The 16,762-nt window shown below is 58.1% G+C and overlaps 1 protein-coding gene across 1 annotated transcript; it reads right to left on the bottom strand.

Annotated features, from left to right (window-relative positions):
• Window positions 1–6,307: 6,307 nt before the first annotated feature.
• On the bottom strand, window positions 6,308–15,583 carry PLAAT5 (phospholipase A and acyltransferase 5). Its single transcript, XM_008160752.3, has 6 exons — window positions 15,360–15,583; window positions 14,621–14,684; window positions 13,110–13,218; window positions 11,917–12,025; window positions 9,551–9,813; window positions 6,308–6,775 (listed from the first exon to the last, which is right to left on the bottom strand). Exons 1-6 carry the CDS (start codon window positions 15,487–15,489, stop codon window positions 6,674–6,676), a joined length of 777 nt encoding a protein of 258 aa, XP_008158974.3. The 5' UTR covers window positions 15,490–15,583; the 3' UTR covers window positions 6,308–6,673.
• Window positions 15,584–16,762: the final 1,179 nt, after the last annotated feature.

Genomic DNA, 16,762 nt, shown 5'->3' with positions numbered 1-16,762 from the left:
AGGGGGGCGGGCAGGGGGTGGGATCATGCCAAGGTGTTGGCAAACCTTGGGAAATAAATAAATAAATAAATAAATCAATAAATTAAAAGCTATAATGAAAAAGACAGATCCTACTGACAATTGCAGTCCTAAATAACTGTGTATGTAATACCTGTGATTAATTATACAAAGAAGTATGAGAAAAGTCATCATACTCTTAAAGAAATCATCATAAAATATGTGTACGCAGACACATAAAATATGTGTCGATCCCCAGCGTGGTTCTGGATAGAAAGATAGAATTGTATTGAAAACATTGATTGTGCTCCAATTACTTGGTAGTTGATGGAGTAATTAATCACAATGAAAAATCATGTATTCTTAGAGGAATTTGAAGAAGAGTTTACAAATTTACCTGTAAATTAATAATAAACAAGGCGCTTAAAAAATAAGAGGGTCATGAGTGAGGGGCTGCCTAGTGTTTAGAGCAGCATACGCCAGACTTGATCACAGCAGCAGTAGCCAACACAGCAGTAGCAGATGTGTTTACACATCAGAGGCAGTCCAGACACAGACCACAGTGGGTATAACTATTATGTAATTTTGGTATCAGAAATCACTGGCAAAATAGAGGCTCATGCAACAAATAGCATAACTAATTATCCTATAAAATAAAAGCCTAATATGCAAATCGACTGAACGGCAGAACAACCTGTCACTATGACACACACTGACCACCAGGGGGCAGATACTCAATGCAGGAGCTGCCCCCAGCCTGTAGGCCCCAAGCCAGCCAAGGTGGGTGTGAGCAGGGCCCACCCCCACCCCCCCCAGTTGCCCTGCTGGTTGCCCCACAGAGGGAGGTGACCAGTGGTGGTGGCAGGGGGCGGGGCCGGCGAGCAGGTGGCACTAGGCCGGCCAAGGCGGGTGTGAGCGGGATGGGGGAGGTGTTGGTGGGGGGGGGGGCGATCACTCGGCCGGTAGCCCCACAGATCGGCCCTGATCACCGGCCCGGCCTAGGGACCCTACCAATGCACGAATTTCGTGCACTGGGCCTCTAGTTAAAAAATAAATGACTACTAACGTAACCTCATACCCTAACCCCCCCCCCCAAATTCTACTTTAATAAAAAGTTAATTGGAAAAAACCCCCCATAATTTTCAGTAGAAAACTTGGCTGCAAAATCTTGGGATAAAAAATGTTTTGAATAGTAAAAGCAACTGCCAGACATTGAGAGACGGGGGCTCTGAATCATACTTAAAGCTACTGTTGGGCAGAACCTTAAAAAATGATTGGAGAAAACCAGAAAACTATTCACCAAAATGATAAAAACAGTTAACGGTGAGTGGCAGGCTTTTAAGTGAGGGATACTTTCTCCTCCGTTTCTGCACTCAGAGTTTAAACAAGGACTAAGTAAAATTTCAAAATACTGTAAGATGTCAACAGTGAAGGAGCAAGTGACGAAATAAACCATTTTCAAAAAATGTACTTCTAATAAGAAGAATTCTCATACGTATCCACTCGCTTGGGCCTCTGCCTTCGTGTAACCGACAGAAGCCTGACTCAGCAGCTCTATGGGGTCCACTCGCAGAAAACGATGATCTCCCAGGCCCGTGTGAGAATGGGGTTGGACATACGTGGAGGCGTGCAGAACCCCCACATGGGGTCCCTGGCCTGTGGGCTCAGAGCTTTCCCAGTGGAAAAGGCCACGTGGAAACTGGGAAACTCCTAGCTCCCTCCGGGGAGAGGAAATCGGAGATCAGAGTCCCGGGGGAGAGCAGAGGTCCCTGCAGCCCCAGAGGCCGGAAGCAGCGGGCCGGCAGGTTCCAGCACGCGATTTGCAGGGCCTGACCCGACCCCACGGAAGCCTGTCCCTGCCAATAGCTGAGGGACCTGGAGGGTGACCTTGAGGGTATCTGTGGGCTCCACAGACAGAACCCAACAGCAGGCCCAGTGACAGCTCCTTGCCACGTGTGGACGGGATCGTGGCCCGGAGCTCAGGTTCCTTGGTAGACCTTCGGGGCACCTCAAATGTGCAGTCATTTCCTATTTGTTTGTTTGTTTGTTAGCATCCTCACTCGAGGACATTTTTCCATGATTTTTAGAGAGAATGGAAGAGAGCGGGAAAGATAGAAACACATCGCGATTGGTTGCCTCCTGCACGAGCCCCCACCAGGGCCTGGGCTGGGGAGGAGCCTGCAATGCAGGTACCTGGCCTTGACTGGAATCGAACCTGGGGCCCTTTGGTCCACAGGCCGACGCTCTATCCACTGAGCCACCCCAGCGAGGGCACGCTGTCACTTTCTAGAGCAGCAGGATCTGGGTCCCCAAAAGAAACCAAGGGCAAGAGGTCGGTGTGATTTCCAGCGTCGCCTGGAGCAGTGGTCGGCAAACTCATTAGCCAACAGAGCCAAATATCAACAGTACAACGATTGAAATTTCTTTTGAGAGCCAAATTTTTTAAACTTAAACTTCTTCTAACGCCACTTCTTCAAAATAGACTCACCCAGGCCATGGTATTTTGTGGAAGAGCCACACTCAAGGGGCCAAAGAGCCGCATGTGGCTCGCGAGCCGCAGTTTGCCGACCACTGGCCTGGAGCATGAGCTCATGCTGAAGGGCACAAAGCCAAGGGCTCCGAACCACAGGTGTTGGAACTGGAAAGCTAGCGGCTTTCACGGGGCCAGTCCTCCTGCCCCGGGTCACGAAAGGGTCGCTAATGGCTTTTCCAAGCAGTGCCCGGAAAGCCAGCAGGTAATTCCATAAAAGTGGGTGGAAAGTGTAAAAATGAAGGCACCGGTATTTCACAACAATGACACATAGGGTCTTGGGAAGTTACTGCTGACGAGACGAAGAGAACCATCGGCGTTCTTGAAAACTAGAAACTGCCGAAACCGGTTTGGCTCAGTGGATAGAGCGTCGGCCTGCAGACTGAAGGGTCCCGGGTTCGATTCCGGTCAAGGGCATGTACCATGGTTGCGGGCACATCCCCTGTGGGGGGTGTGCAGGAGGCAGCTGATCGATGTTTCTCTCTCATCGATGTTTCTAACTCTCTCTCTCCCTTCCTCTCTGTAAAAAATCAATAAAATATATTAAAAAAAAATTGAAAACTAGAAACTAGTTTTGCTTCTATTAAGTGATCCTTGGGCTTAGGCCAGAAGACTGCATTTAACGCAAAGAGAAAGACCGTAACTTAAAATAACATATGGGATGCTGGAACTATATCATCAAAAATGTGTACAAAGAGGCCGGGGTATTAAGCAGTGTCAGGTGTTAAATTTTTATGTGGAACCATGTAATCTTTTTAAGGGATAACTCATATGTTTTATGTTTGCTCCGGCGCCAACACACACACACACACACCCACACACACACACACCCCTTTCTTCCCTTTCTTCACTGGTTTGCCAGGATGGCCCAGCGTACACCTGTTGCATTGGCATAATTATTCAGTGTCCCTTTGCCCCAGTGCCTCAGGCTTGCTTTTATGAGCATCCTACCTAAGGGCTTTCTTTTCAGGTCAACTAGACACAGGGCATCCTGTCACAGGAGGGACATTGTCAAGGTGAAGCACGCACATTTAAAAAAATATATTTTTATTGATTTCAGAGAGGAAGGGAGAGGGAGAGAGATAGAAACATCAATGACGAGAGAGAACCATTAATCGGTTGCCTTCCGCACGCCCCACACTGGGGATCGAGCCTGAAACCTGGGCACGTGCTCTTGACTGGAATTGAAACCGGGACCCTTCAGTCTGCAGGCTGATGCTCTATCCACTGAGCCAAACCAGCTAGGGCTGTTTGACCAATAATTTATGTGAGTTCAAAGTCAGCTTCAGACCTAAAGGTTCGCTAATGCAAGACTGAGTAATTCAAAGCTAAAAGGAACCCTATATGCTAAAAGCCTCATACACTAAGTGTCTGACTGTTTGATTGTTTAACCAGTCGCTATGACACGCACTGACCACCGGGGGGCAGATATGCTCTGGCCGGTAGGTTAGCTTGCTGCTAGGGTCTGGCCCATCAGGACTGGGCGAGATGGGCTGGACAAGCCCTGGAGCCCTCCCGCGGTCCCTTCCCAGCCCCGATTGTGCACCGGTGGGGGTCCCTTGGCCTGCCCTGAGGGGATCGGGCCGAAACTGGCTCTCCGACATCCCCCGAGGGGTCCCGGATTGCAAGAGGGTGCAGGCCAGGCCGAGGGACCCCACTGGTGCACGATTGGGGCTGGGAAGAATCCGTGCACCGGACTTCTAGTATACTTTATAAAATATAACTTTAGCCCAGCTGGCATGGCTCAGTGGTTGAGTGTTGACCTATGAACCAGAAGTTCAGGGTTTGATTCCCGGTTAGGGCACATGCCCGGGTTGCGGGATCGATTCTCAGTGTGGGGCATGCAGGAGGCAGCCAATCAATGATTCCCTCTCATCATTGATGTTTCTATCTCTCTCTTCCTTCCTCTCTGAAATCAATGAAAGTATTTAAAATAGAACTTTTGGATCTTGGTTCAGAGGCAGTCTCACTCCAGCCTGTGTAATGAGTAGAGCGACTGAAGGGAGACGATGGGGAACTCAACGGATTCTCGGCGAGTGGGGACGAGCTGATGGTGGGAACTGGAGGCAATGGCTTTGTCCTGGTCAGGGTTCACAGACACGGGGGTGCTTAGCCACCAGCACCAGATTGAGCAGAGAGAGGCCCTCCATTGGGGAAGACAACCAATGACAACCCCCCCCCCCCCGACTCCAGTGTCTATGATCTAGAAGGAGCTGGAAGGGGGATTGCTAAGAAAAGAACGGAGGGGGTCAATCGAAGAGTTTCACTGCAGGGCTCTAGCAGGTTTGGCTCAGTGGGTAGAGCATCGGCCTGCGAACCAAAGGGTCCTGGGTTCGATTCTGGTCAAGGGCACCTGCCTCGGTTGCAGGCTCCTCCCTGACCCGGGCCCTGGTTGGGGCACGTGCAGGAGGGAACCAATCGATGTGTTTCTCTCACATCAATATTTCTCTCTGTCTTTTCCTCTCTCTTGCATTCTCTCTAAAAATCAATGGAAAAATATCCTCAGGTGAGGATTAAAAAAAAGAGAGAAAAAGAGTTTCACTGCAGGCCTACTTTCTCCAAATGGGAGAAAGGCTCAGGGAGATCCTCACAGATTTTATGGGCTCCCTCCTGCCCTCTCCCATGACCTTCTCATTGCCTAGACATTCCCTCGCTTCCTTGGGTGGTTTCAGCTCCCCACGATGACGGCCAACCCCCCGTCATAATTTAAATCTTCCATCATGTCAACATTCTTCCAAACAAAAGAGCATGCCTTGCTTTTCCTCATTCACACAGTAGAAGGTCCATTGGTTAAGTTATTCTAAATACTAGAAGCTCGGTGCATGAAATTAATGCACAGTGTGTGTGTGTGTGTGTCCCTCAGCCCAGCCTGCACCCTCTCCAATCTTGGATCCCTCTCACAATCCAGGACTGCTGGCTCCCAACCACTCGCCTGCCTGCCTACCTGATTGCCCCTAACTGCTTCTGTCTGCCAGCCTGATCACCCACTAACCACTCCCCTGCCAGCCTGATCGACACCTAACTGCTCCCCTGCTGGCCCAATTGCCCCCAACTGCCCTCCCCTGCAGGCCTGGTCACCCCTAACTGCCCTCCCCTGTTGGCCTGGGCACCCCCAACTGTCCTCCCCTGCAGGCCTGGTTGCCCCTACCTGCCCTCCCCTGCCAGCCATCTTGTGGCGGCCATCTTATGTCCACATGGGGGTGGCCATCTTTGACTACATGGGGGCGGCCATCTTATGTGTTGGAGTGATGGTCAATTTGCATATTACCTCTTTATTATATAGGAGGATTCATCTGAAGTCAATGAAAATAGAAGTTTCAAATTTTCTGGTACTGATAAGGTAGAAAAGCAAGATAAAGGGTCTTATTGGTTATACTTTAAATTAGGGCTTTTAAGTAATCCTATATAATAAAAGGCTAATATGCAAATTGTCCCCTAGACTGGGAGTTCAACTGGGAGTTTGACAAGGGGGCGGGGCCAGTGGGCCCCTCCCCCTGTCTGCCCTTCCCCCGATCAGTTCCCCCAACCCCAATCAGGGTGGCCAGCCGGACCTCACTCATGTACGAATTCATGCACTGGGCCTCTAGTGAAGAATAAAGCTGACGTGTGATTTTACAAGGAAAATATTTCCTGGGCAAGGTGTTCCTATGTTAAGGCACAGCTGGCCCTGAGCAGTGAGGCCAAGGTTTTCAGATCCCTCCTCCCTTGAACGGCACCGCGGGTCACCAAGGGCAGGGCTGCAGCGACCCGGACAAGCTAGAGACACAGTTTCACAAAAAGAACGTCTGTAAGGAGTTCTTATTACTGAGAACATTCCAGAAGCTTTCCAGGATGTACCCGATGGTATTCAAGCATCACAGACTAGGTTCGGCCTAAGGAACAAGCAAGACCCCCTTCTGCAGAGAGTGGGATGACGTTCACCGTGCCTCACAGCTGCGTAATAAATATTGGATTCTTCCCACCCTGCGAGTCCATGGGTCTAGTCACACACACGGGACACACTTCTAAAGGGGTAACTGGATACACTCCAGGTTCTTCCGGAAGCTCACGAGTCTCTTACGTGGGGCCGCTGAGCAGGGAGGCCAGGGGAGCAAAGGGAGATCGCCCTCTTTGCTGCGTCCCCGGCTCTTCCTCCTCGTGGTGTCCTCAGTCGCTTCCGGCGGTGACTGCTTTGGGCCGTATGCTCTCCACCACGGCCGAGAGCATGGCTCCCGCCGCCTTCGCCCCTTGCATCAGGGCCTGCTCCACCTGCAAAGCAGACCCGTTCACAGGACACTCAGGCAGGATCCTGGGCTTGCGCCCGGCCCCACTGCCACCTCGCCATCCCCTTCAGGAACCGGCCAGCCTGGAGCCTTTTCCGGGAGCAGGAAGCACCCTGTGCTTCAGTGTCAAAGACCCTAGAGCTGCAAAGACCTAGAGAAGCCAGGGCGGCCGGCCGGGCGCCCATCCGAGGCTCAGTACTCCCTTTCCCTGGTGCGGGGGGCACCGGGACCTGGTCCCTTCCTGCCTCAGAGCCATTCAGCTGGGGCCATTCTGAGGAAGGGGGGCCTCCTAGGACCCCCTGGCCCCCGGGATCTCCTCTTTGTGCCCAAATGCTCCAGGGCTGGGGGACCCCTCATCCCAGCGCCCACCACGGCCTGATGCTGCCACGGGCCTCACAGCGGGGGATGCAGAGGAGGAAGTTGCGGAAAGGGAGAAGCAGGAGGGCGAGCGTGGGAGACCTGCCCCGTCGCCGGAGATGGGGTAGGACAATACGGAGACCAATGCTGGGGTCTGTCTGCCCAGGGTGTTAGGGAAACAGGAAACGTGGAGGAGAACCTAGAGGAATGACGGGCCTCATTTAATCCCTGATTTTTAAAAACCTCCTGCACGGCGGTAGTGAGTACCTCCTCTGCTCTTCTCGTGGGTTTAACAGGGACCAAAGGCTAACAGAGCAGCTCACCCTGGCACAGGGACCTAGCCTTCACAGCTCTAGTGCCACATTGAATGCGTACCCCCATATTACAGAGGGTGGGAAGGGGGGGCGCACACACCCAAATGCAGTGGGGCCAGGCAGGTGTGTGGTGACACTGGTAGGTGACAAGCCTACCCACCACCACCCTTCAAAGGGGGGCCCCACAGACCATCAGCAAGGGCGAACACGGCCCAATGGCCTGATCGATGGGTTGTTCAGAGAGGCTGGGAATCCATATTGTTTCATATAAAATTTCTATATTTTTAAATGCAGGCAAATAAGTAAAAAATGCTACTCATTCAATTTGCACCGTTAGCAGCTAAGCACCTGCCTCGGTTAATCCCCGTTCTGTAAAGGAAGGGACCGTCTCCAAGGAGACCAGGCCAGTGATAGCCCAGTGGTCCTACCACGTCGCCCAGCGCCTTTCCTACTCCTCGACGGGTTCATAGGGAGGAGAAGGACGCAAAGTCCTCGGAAACGGAAGGCCCCACCAGTGCAACAGGTAACATGAAACCCGGATCGCCATTCGGACCACCGTGAGAGGAGGAGCCCAGACCGCTCAGCGGAAGCGGCGTCCATCCCAGCCACTGGCTCCTGGGCACGCCTACCTGCTGGCTCCTGGGCACCCACACCTGCTGGCTCCTGGGCACCCCTACCTGCTGGCTCCTGGGCACCCGCACCTGCTGGCTCCTGGGCACCCCTACCTGCTGGCTCCTGGGCACCCGCACCTGCTGGCTCCTGGGCACGCCTACCTGCTGGCTCCTGGGCACCCCTACCTGCTGGCTCCTGGGCACGCCTACCTCCTGGCTCCGGGGCACGCCTACCTGCTGGCTCCTGGGCACGCCTACCTGCTGGCTCCTGGGCACACACACCTGCTGGCTCCTGGGCACGCCTACCTGCTGGCTCCTGGGCACCCCTACCTGCTGGCTCCTGGCATGCCTACCTGCTGGCTCCTGGGCACCCCTACCTGCTGGCTCCTGGGCACCCCTACCTGCTGGCTCCTGGGCACGCCTACCTCCTGGCTCCTGGGCACGCCTACCTGCTGGCTCCTGGGCACGCCTACCTGCTGGCTCCTGGGCACCCGCACCTGCTGGCTCCTGGGCACCCCTACCTTCTGGCTCCTGGGCACCCCCACCTGCTGGCTCCTGGGCACCCGCACCTGCTGGCTCCTGGCAGCCTACCTGCTGGCTCCTGGGCACCCCTACCTGCTGGCTCCTGGGCACCCCTACCTGCTGGCTCCTGGGCACCCCTACCTGCTGGCTCCTGGGCACCCCTACCTGCTGGCTCCTGGGCACGCCTACCTGCTGGCTCCTGGGCACCCGCACCTGCTGGCTCCTGGGCACACGCACCTGCTGGCTCCTGGGCACCCCTACCTGCTGGCTCCTGGGCACCCCTACCTGCTGGCTCCTGGGCACGCCTACCTGCTGGCTCCTGGGCACCCCTACCTGCTGGCTCCTGGGCACCCCTACCTGCTGGCTCCTGGGCACCCGCACCTGCTGGCTCCTGGGCACCCGCACCTGCTGGCTCCTGGGCACCCCTACCTGCTGGCTCCTGGGCACCCCTACCTGCTGGCTCCTGGGCACCCGCACCTGCTGGCTCCTGGGCACACCCACCTGCTGGCTCCTGGGCACGCCTACCTGCTGGCTCCTGGGCACCCCTACCTGCTGGCTCCTGGGCACGCCTACCTGCTGGCTCCTGGGCACGCCTACCTGCTGGCTCCTGGGCACCCCTACCTGCTGGCTCCTGGGCACAAGCACCTGCTGGCTCCTGGGCACCCCTACCTGCTGGCTCCTGGGCACGCCTACCTGCTGGCTCCTGGGCACGCCTACCTGCTGGCTCCTGGGCACGCCTACCTGCTGGCTCCTGGGCACCCCTACCTGCTGGCTCCTGGGCACCCCTACCTGCTGGCTCCTGGGCACGCCTACCTGCTGGCTCCTGGGCACCCCTACCTGCTGGCTCCTGGGCACGCCTACCTGCTGGCTCCTGGGCACGCCTACCTGCTGGCTCCTGGGCACGCCTACCTGCTGGCTCCTGGGCACCCCTACCTGCTGGCTCCTGGGCACGCCTACCTGCTGGCTCCTGGGCACGCCGTATCTGAGGTCGTTGACGAAGTGCTCGCAGTTCCCGTCGATCAGGCTGTACTGCACGATCTTGTTGACCAGGCCGCGCGTGCGCTGGAGGATCTTGTCCACGGGCAGCGGCAGGTACGTCCCGTCCAGCTTGTTGTTGACCTTCCAGGAGCAGCCGTGCAGCACGTCCTCCAGGCGGCTGCACTTGACCACGGCCCGGTTGCTGAAGATGGAGGTGATGCTGCCGGCCACGAACTCCTCACCTGAGGCCAGAGGCAAACAGGGCTGGAGAGCCGCCAGGGCAGCGCGGCAGAGCCCGGCGCTCGCCCATGCCGGCCAAGCTGCTGTCCTCCGGGGCCTCAGTTTCCCCACCTGTCGGAGGCGTGCCGGGGATGGGGAGCTGGTCGATGAGCGAAGGGACAGCTTGCCCAGGAAGCCCGGGCCTTGCCCTGCACCCCGCTCTCCACCCACGGCCTCGCTCAGGAAGCTCTAACAGAGCCGATGGCGTGGCCCCGACGGCTCTGTGTCCTCCCCACCAGACGCCAGGCGCCTCCACACGTGTGCCGAGCGCCCGGCCGTGTAGGCGCCGGCTCCTGGGTAAGGGGCTCACGTGTGGGTCCATGACACGCGTCCTTCCGTAGCCACAGCCAGGGCGCAGGCGAGGCCACACAGATGGGGCTCTGGATGGGGACCCCCACTCTGCCTCTCCCCACTCAAACATGGGGGTTTTCACCAAGGGCTCCAGCCACAGCCTTGACAAAAGGGACGTTTGGAAGCCGGTAAGTTACCATGTTCAGCCCTGAGCGGGGACAGAGGCTCGGAGAGGGCCCGGAAGCTGCCCACGGGGGGGTGGGGGTGGCGGTTTACCACCAGGCTGTTTTTCTGCAAACGTGTCTCCGCCCCCTGCGAAGCTGTTGGAGGGCGAGTCACGTCCCCAGCTCTTTCCTTACATATTTGAAGAAAATCCGCTATTTCACACAAGCTGGCAGGAGGCAATTCAGCCTCCGGGGACAGGGATGGCGAAGTCACGTTTAGAGACAGATCTGAGGGGAGGGGGGATGTGGCTGTGCCAGCCCCTTCGGTTGTGCAGAGGGAGGCTCCTGGGAAGGAGAGATGGGGTGTGTGTGCAGCGTGAAGCGATGTCGCCTTCGCTCTGCTCTCCGTGTGGGCCCCCGGGAAGTGGGGGTGCGGGTGGCGGGGCTGAAGGGAGGGCTGGGAGAGGGGCCGGTCTGCGGGAAGGTCTCAGCCAGGGGCCGGGCTGGGCCGGAGAGGTGACAGGACACAGGCGGGGCGAGAGCCGTGAACAAGGCCCTGGGCCTTGGGCGCCAGTGACGCTCTGTAATTTAACCTCGAACGGGCCGGGTGGGCCGGGTGGGCCGGGTGGGCACAGGGCACACGTCCCCCAGGCATCAAAGGACCGGCCGCGGCCCCTCCCTCCCGCGCCCTGGCCCCGCCTCCTGAGGCGGTCACCGTGGCCAAGGGCTCCAATGCCACTTCCAATGGCTTCCCAGTCTACGCTGTAACCCCGTCCCCCCACCCCCCATCGCCAGACGCCACAGCCTCGGGTTCATGCTGCCTCGAGGAAGGAGCGCTGAGGGTGGGCGCCGGGAGCGGGTGGGGAGGAGCTGGGGACCAGGTGAGGGTGGGGGGCCAGAGGTGAGGAAGCGGGAGCAGCACTGGGGACAACAGGAAGCAAGTGGCGGCCAGGGTGTAAGCACCCCTCCCGGGGGCCCCCGGGAACACGAGGACGCATGTGAACTGCCGTCAACACCGACGGGCCGGGGCTCACGTTCCTAAACGCCACGGAAACGAAGGGGACCTGGGACCCTGTCACTCGCTTCTGCTTTAGGGCTGGACACACGGCGTGTCTGGTAGACAGAGGCCAAGCTCTGTCACAGGACCGTTAGGTCTAGTCTGTGTGTGTGTGTGCACGGGGGTGTGTGTGTGTGTGTGTGTGTGTGTGTGTGTGTGTGTGTTCATCCTCCCCCGAGGATATTGTTCCATTGATTTTTAGAGAGAGTGGCAGGGAGGGGGAGAGACAGAGAGAGAGAGAAACATCGATGTGAGAGAGACACATCGATTGGCTGCCTCCCGCATGAGCCCTGACCAGGGTGGGGATCCAGCCTGCAACAAGGTACATGCCCTTGACCGGAATCGAACCCGGGACCCTTCAGTCTGCAAGCCAACGCTCTCTCCACTGAGCCACACCGGCCGGGACTCAGTCTAGTCTTGCGTTGGGGTGTTTACTGCTAAGTGGGCCGCGCCGAGGACGCGGGAATGAGCTGGGCTGAGGGCGCGGGAATGAGCTGGGCCGCTTCACTCGGCGCGCCCCAACGCCGCCAGCTTGGCGGCGCCTCCGCTCTTACTCGGGGGCGCCAGGTGGACCACGCGGTCGTCCTCCACGCAGATGGCCCAGTGCTCGTAGCCGATTCGGAAAATCTCGATCAGGTCCCCAGGTCTCGGTCTCGGTTTGCCCTACGAGGTAAAAAGGCACCAATCGATCCGAGGCGCATGCCCACCGGACTCCGAGACCCCGTCCGGGCATCGGCCACGCTCAGCCTGCAGACGCGGGCCTCCTCGCGGTGCAGAGCCCCGGCGGGGAGCGCTCCTCACACGCGGGACCCAGGCCGCCCTCCCGCCCGCTGTCTCTCCTTATTGAGGCGGCGAGGCTACCAGCTGGGTACCCACCGCGCCCTCCGTGCAGGCACGAGCTGCGGGAGGAGCGAGGGCTCCTGCAGGCGTCTCTGCTGGACGCTGCGCACCAGGCTAAGCTGTCTCGGTGGAGGGACAGGTGGAGGGACGTTGCTCCTGCCACGTCTGGCTGGGGGGAGGGGACCACGGTCCGGGCCGTATGGGGGGTGAGGACATCTGTGGAGCTCTGTCTGAGCCCAGACCCCTCCGTCCCCACCCGCTGCAGCCTTGGCCTGGTGATCGCCTTTCTGGGACTTCCGCCCCCAGCGCTAACGTCACGCTGCCCGCATGCGTCCTCGCCCGGCGCTGAGGTGAAGCTGCCGGCCTGCATCCCCGGCTAAGGACATGACACTGTCTGCGTGCGTCCCCGTTCACTTCAGTGCTGACCTGACGCTGTGGGGGAGGGAGCTGGGCTCGACGGGGGACCTGAGGCTGCGCCCCCCCACCCAGAGGGGCTTGATAAGGGTGAGTCCAGCCGGATCTGGGTCTCCTGCATTTCCGAAGTGCGTGTGGGTGGTGGGCGGGGACTTGACTCTAGGTCCTGTGGCGCGCCCCAGACTCTGACAGGAGGGAGATTTTCATACATATTTACTAATTTTCTTTCATCTCTGACACTTCTATTATAGAAAAAGGGCAAGTAGCAATACTAAAATATTTCTTCTAATTAATCCCCTTTTAATGTGCACGAATTTCATGCACCGGGCCACTCGTACCTCAATCAAGCTCAGTAAACAGCTCACCAAAAACGGTTTCTACAAAACTAAAAAGCCATAGCCAACATCCCAAGTCAGGATGCAGATCAACCTGCCACACGGTCTAAACCGAGAATGTGGAGACGTCCCCGGGCTGAGAAGCCTGTGGCACCCACCTCGGCGGCTTGCTTCGCTAACTGGCCGGAGCTCTCAGACCTCAGGGACAAGCTCGACTCCGTTCTCTTCTGGCTGGGCGTGGTTTCCGCGTTGACGCCCGGCTTCTCCCTGGATGAGTTTTGTGATCATGTAGTTAACGGATAACACGACTTCACAACGACGGGACACTCTGCATTCCTTCCGGCGTGTGACTTTAAGACACCTTTCACTTTTGAGATCCTCGGACACATTCCCCCCCGAAGCTTGCTGCTGGGACACCACTCACTGCCACACAGAGGATGGCCGCTTACTGCTCTCCAGACAATTGTTTGAAAATGCCAGTGGTAACAGCGAGTCGCTTTCAGAATGTTTGTATTTGCTAATAATATTTTTTGAACGTTTATCAAAGTGATACTTGCGTATAGCTTTGTCAAAAAATGGCAACAGGCCCCAGCCGGTTTGGCTCAGTGGATAGAGCGTCGGCCTGCAGACTGAAGGGTCCTGGGTTCAATTCCGGTCAAGGGCACATGCCCGGGTTGCGGGCTCGATCCCCAGTGTGGGGCGTGCAGGAGGCAGCCGATTAATGATTCCCTCTCATCATTGATGTTTCTATCTCTCTCTCCTTCTCCCTTCCTCTCTGAAATCAATAATAAAAAAATTAAAAAAAATGGTAACAGTACATAATGGCTTATAACGAAATGCAAGAGACCTCTGCCCCCTCCTGGTCACCCGGGTCCTGCTGCCGGAGGCAGGCCCCTGGAAGCCCTGAGCTGCTTCTTCCCACAATCAGCTCCACGTCTGAGAAATCTTGTCGAGCCCCACCACTGTGACCGCACGCGATGTGACAGAAATCGGTATATCCTGTCCCTTGAGACAGAATGCTGTCGGAGAGGACTGGCCCTGGGAGCGAGACAGTAGAGGGAAATACACCGGAGCCCAAAAGACCCGGGTTCGAGACCTGGCTCTGAGAGCCGTTGCCCAACCTTGAGCTAGTAAATCAATCCGTCTGAAACGCGTGTGATTTTCTCTGAAATGGAGACGGTGATGTTGGTGTCACAGAGCTGTCAGGAGGCTTCAATGAGAGAGCGTGTGTACCTGTCCGGCACTGTACCATCCCCAAAAGGCATTTTCTTGACCTTTCCCCGGCTTTAACTCTCCTCTAAAGTGTAGTGAAGGGGGGCGGGGGGCGGCTGTTGTATTTAATGTGGGTCTGGAAACTCTCAGCCCCTCGGGATTTTACAAAAGAAGCAAAGCCTGTTGTCAATGAGAGGGAATTGAGGAACTGCCCTGGTCACCAACTGGCAGTGTCGAGAGGTCCTTCAAAGCAATGCGGTCCTCAGGTTCCGGAGGGGGCCTGTGGGAAATGGCTGCAGAACCCCCTCCTGTGGCTCAGACCACACCTGCCTGCTGCCCGCTGCTTAGGGGTTTGCACAGAAATCACGCCAAGATTTGCTTTTCCAAAACTACCGGCAACACCCCCCTCCAAAAGGCTGTCCCGCTCGGACCCAGGCCTCCCAGGCGGAGAACTCACCCCTCCTCCAACGGGACAAGCTTGGGCGAGAGCTGCACCAGCGCTTGAGAGCCCATGGATTCTTCTATTTCAAGAAAAAAAAAAAAAGCGGGTTAAGCCACACGTGCCTTCCCTGGAGGCTGAACCTGTGAACGGTGGGCTCGAAGCTCTGGTCTAGGACCCGGCGGGCCGGCTAGCCTGGGATCGATTCTTGGATGAACCAAGGGGTTTGTAGGACTGGACGCTGGAGAGGGCTCCGTTCCTCCGGGACGGAGAGACTTTGGAATTCCAGGGGACAGGATCTGGGAGAGGAGGAAGGCAGGTGTCTCTATTCCAGATTGCAGACACCTCGGGGCTGCCCTCGCCGGTGTGGCTCAGTGGATAGAGCGTGGGCCTGCGGACCGAAGGGTCCCAGGTTCGGTTCGGGTCAGGGGCGCCTGCCTGGGCTGTGGGCTCCGTCCAAGTGCAGGAGGCAGCCAATCAATGATTCTCTCTCATCATTGATGTTTCTCTCTCTCTTCCTCTCCCTTCCTCTTTAACATCAATAAAGAGGACGCCTGCCCCACCTAGGTTAGTAGTAAGCCATCATTCCCAAGTTCCCGTTAGCAGGCATTGGGCACAAACAACCAACGTCTACAAGAAGGACTCGAAGACAACCAAGGTGACTTTTCTGGGGGGACCACCCAGCGTGGCGGCTCCATGGGGAGGGCGACCCTCCCCCCAATGTCCGGAGCAGCTTGCTCGTCACCTGGCCCCATACCTGCCGTTCTTGAGGTCGGTTTGGGCCCGAACCTGGGGAACCTAGAGGGACAGAGCCGGCCCTTTCTCCCCGCATCCGGGCTCAGGCCCATCCCGCAGCTGTGGCGTGTGGGGTCCGGGCTCAGGCCCATCCTGAAGCTGTGGCGTGTGGGTCCTCAGGCCTCGCAGTGGAGAGGAGGCAGACCCGTTCCCGGTGGGCGTGGCCCCTGGTCCCCGCGGGGCAGAACGTCGGAGGGGGATCGCGGGGCGCCCACAAACGGGCGGGGCGCGGGGCGAGGAGCGCGGGGCGGGGCACGGGGAGAGGGGCGCGCGCGCGCGGGGAGAGGGGCGCGCGCGCAGGGCCAACGGGCTGAGCGCACCCAAGGGAGAGGGCGCCAATGGGCTCTGAGTGGAAAGGCGGGGAAGGGGGCTGGGAGGCTATTCGAGGGGTGCCAGGAAACGCAGCACAGAGTGCGCACAGGCTGGGGGGGCACGGTGTGCGCGCAGGCTGGGGCGGGGCACGGTGTGCGCGCAGGCTGGGGGGCACGGTGTGAGCACAGGCTGGGGGGGGGCAGGGGGGGGGGGGGGCGGGGCACGGTGTGCGCCCAGGCTGGGGGGCGCACGGTGTGCGCGCAGGCTGGGGCGGGGCACGGTGTGCGCGCAGGCTGGGGGGGGGCACGGTGTGCGCGCAGGCTGGGGCGGGGCACGGTGTGCGCGCAGGCTGGGGGGGGCACGGTGTGCGCACAGGCTGGGGGGGCACGGTGTGCGCACAGGCTGGCGGGCGTGGGGGGGGGGGCACGGGGCGCGGCTGGAGAAGCTGGAGGTCGCGGGCGGCGGAGGAGAGAGGGATGGAGGCCAGGTGAGGAGGGACTGGGGCGGCTCGCTCAGGAGTTAAAATCTTGAGGGATTCAGCGTTTTATATGCATTTTTTCACAAATATATTTTATTTTATATCTTTAATGTAAATTGCATACACCATGTACCATAGACAAAAGGATACAGGAAGCTCATGCAGTTGTGACACATGAATACGCCCGTGGTTAACGCACAGGTTCTGCCCACGAATGCGCCGCCCAGGAGAGAGCGGGCACCCGGCGCAGTGCCCCTCCCGGTCCCGTCTCCCCTGGAGGCCGCCGAGCCTCCCCAGCACCCGGCCAGGCTGGAGCCACTCCTTTGGAGCCCCTCCCCGGCTCCCTTCTCCGGCCAGCGCCCGCTCTGCCAGGTTCTGTGGATTCTTCTCGCCGAGCGTTTCTCCTGATCACCCCCCTTCTGTTCCAGGTGCCGCAACTGGTCCCCCGCGAACGAGGGTCCCTGAGGGTTTCCGGGGACGCAGGAAAGACTCGGGTGGAAGAAAAGGGAGGCCCATTGGAGACCGGGGACTGTGAGCGAGGCCGCCGGGCCACAGGATGGGGCAGCGGGCACCAC

This window comes from Eptesicus fuscus, chromosome 13 (genome assembly GCF_027574615.1).
Source record: "Eptesicus fuscus isolate TK198812 chromosome 13, DD_ASM_mEF_20220401, whole genome shotgun sequence".
NCBI lineage: Eukaryota > Metazoa > Chordata > Mammalia > Chiroptera > Vespertilionidae > Eptesicus > Eptesicus fuscus.
The sequence above is the reverse complement of the archived record's forward strand: the minus strand, read 5'-3'. Positions and strand labels throughout refer to the sequence as shown.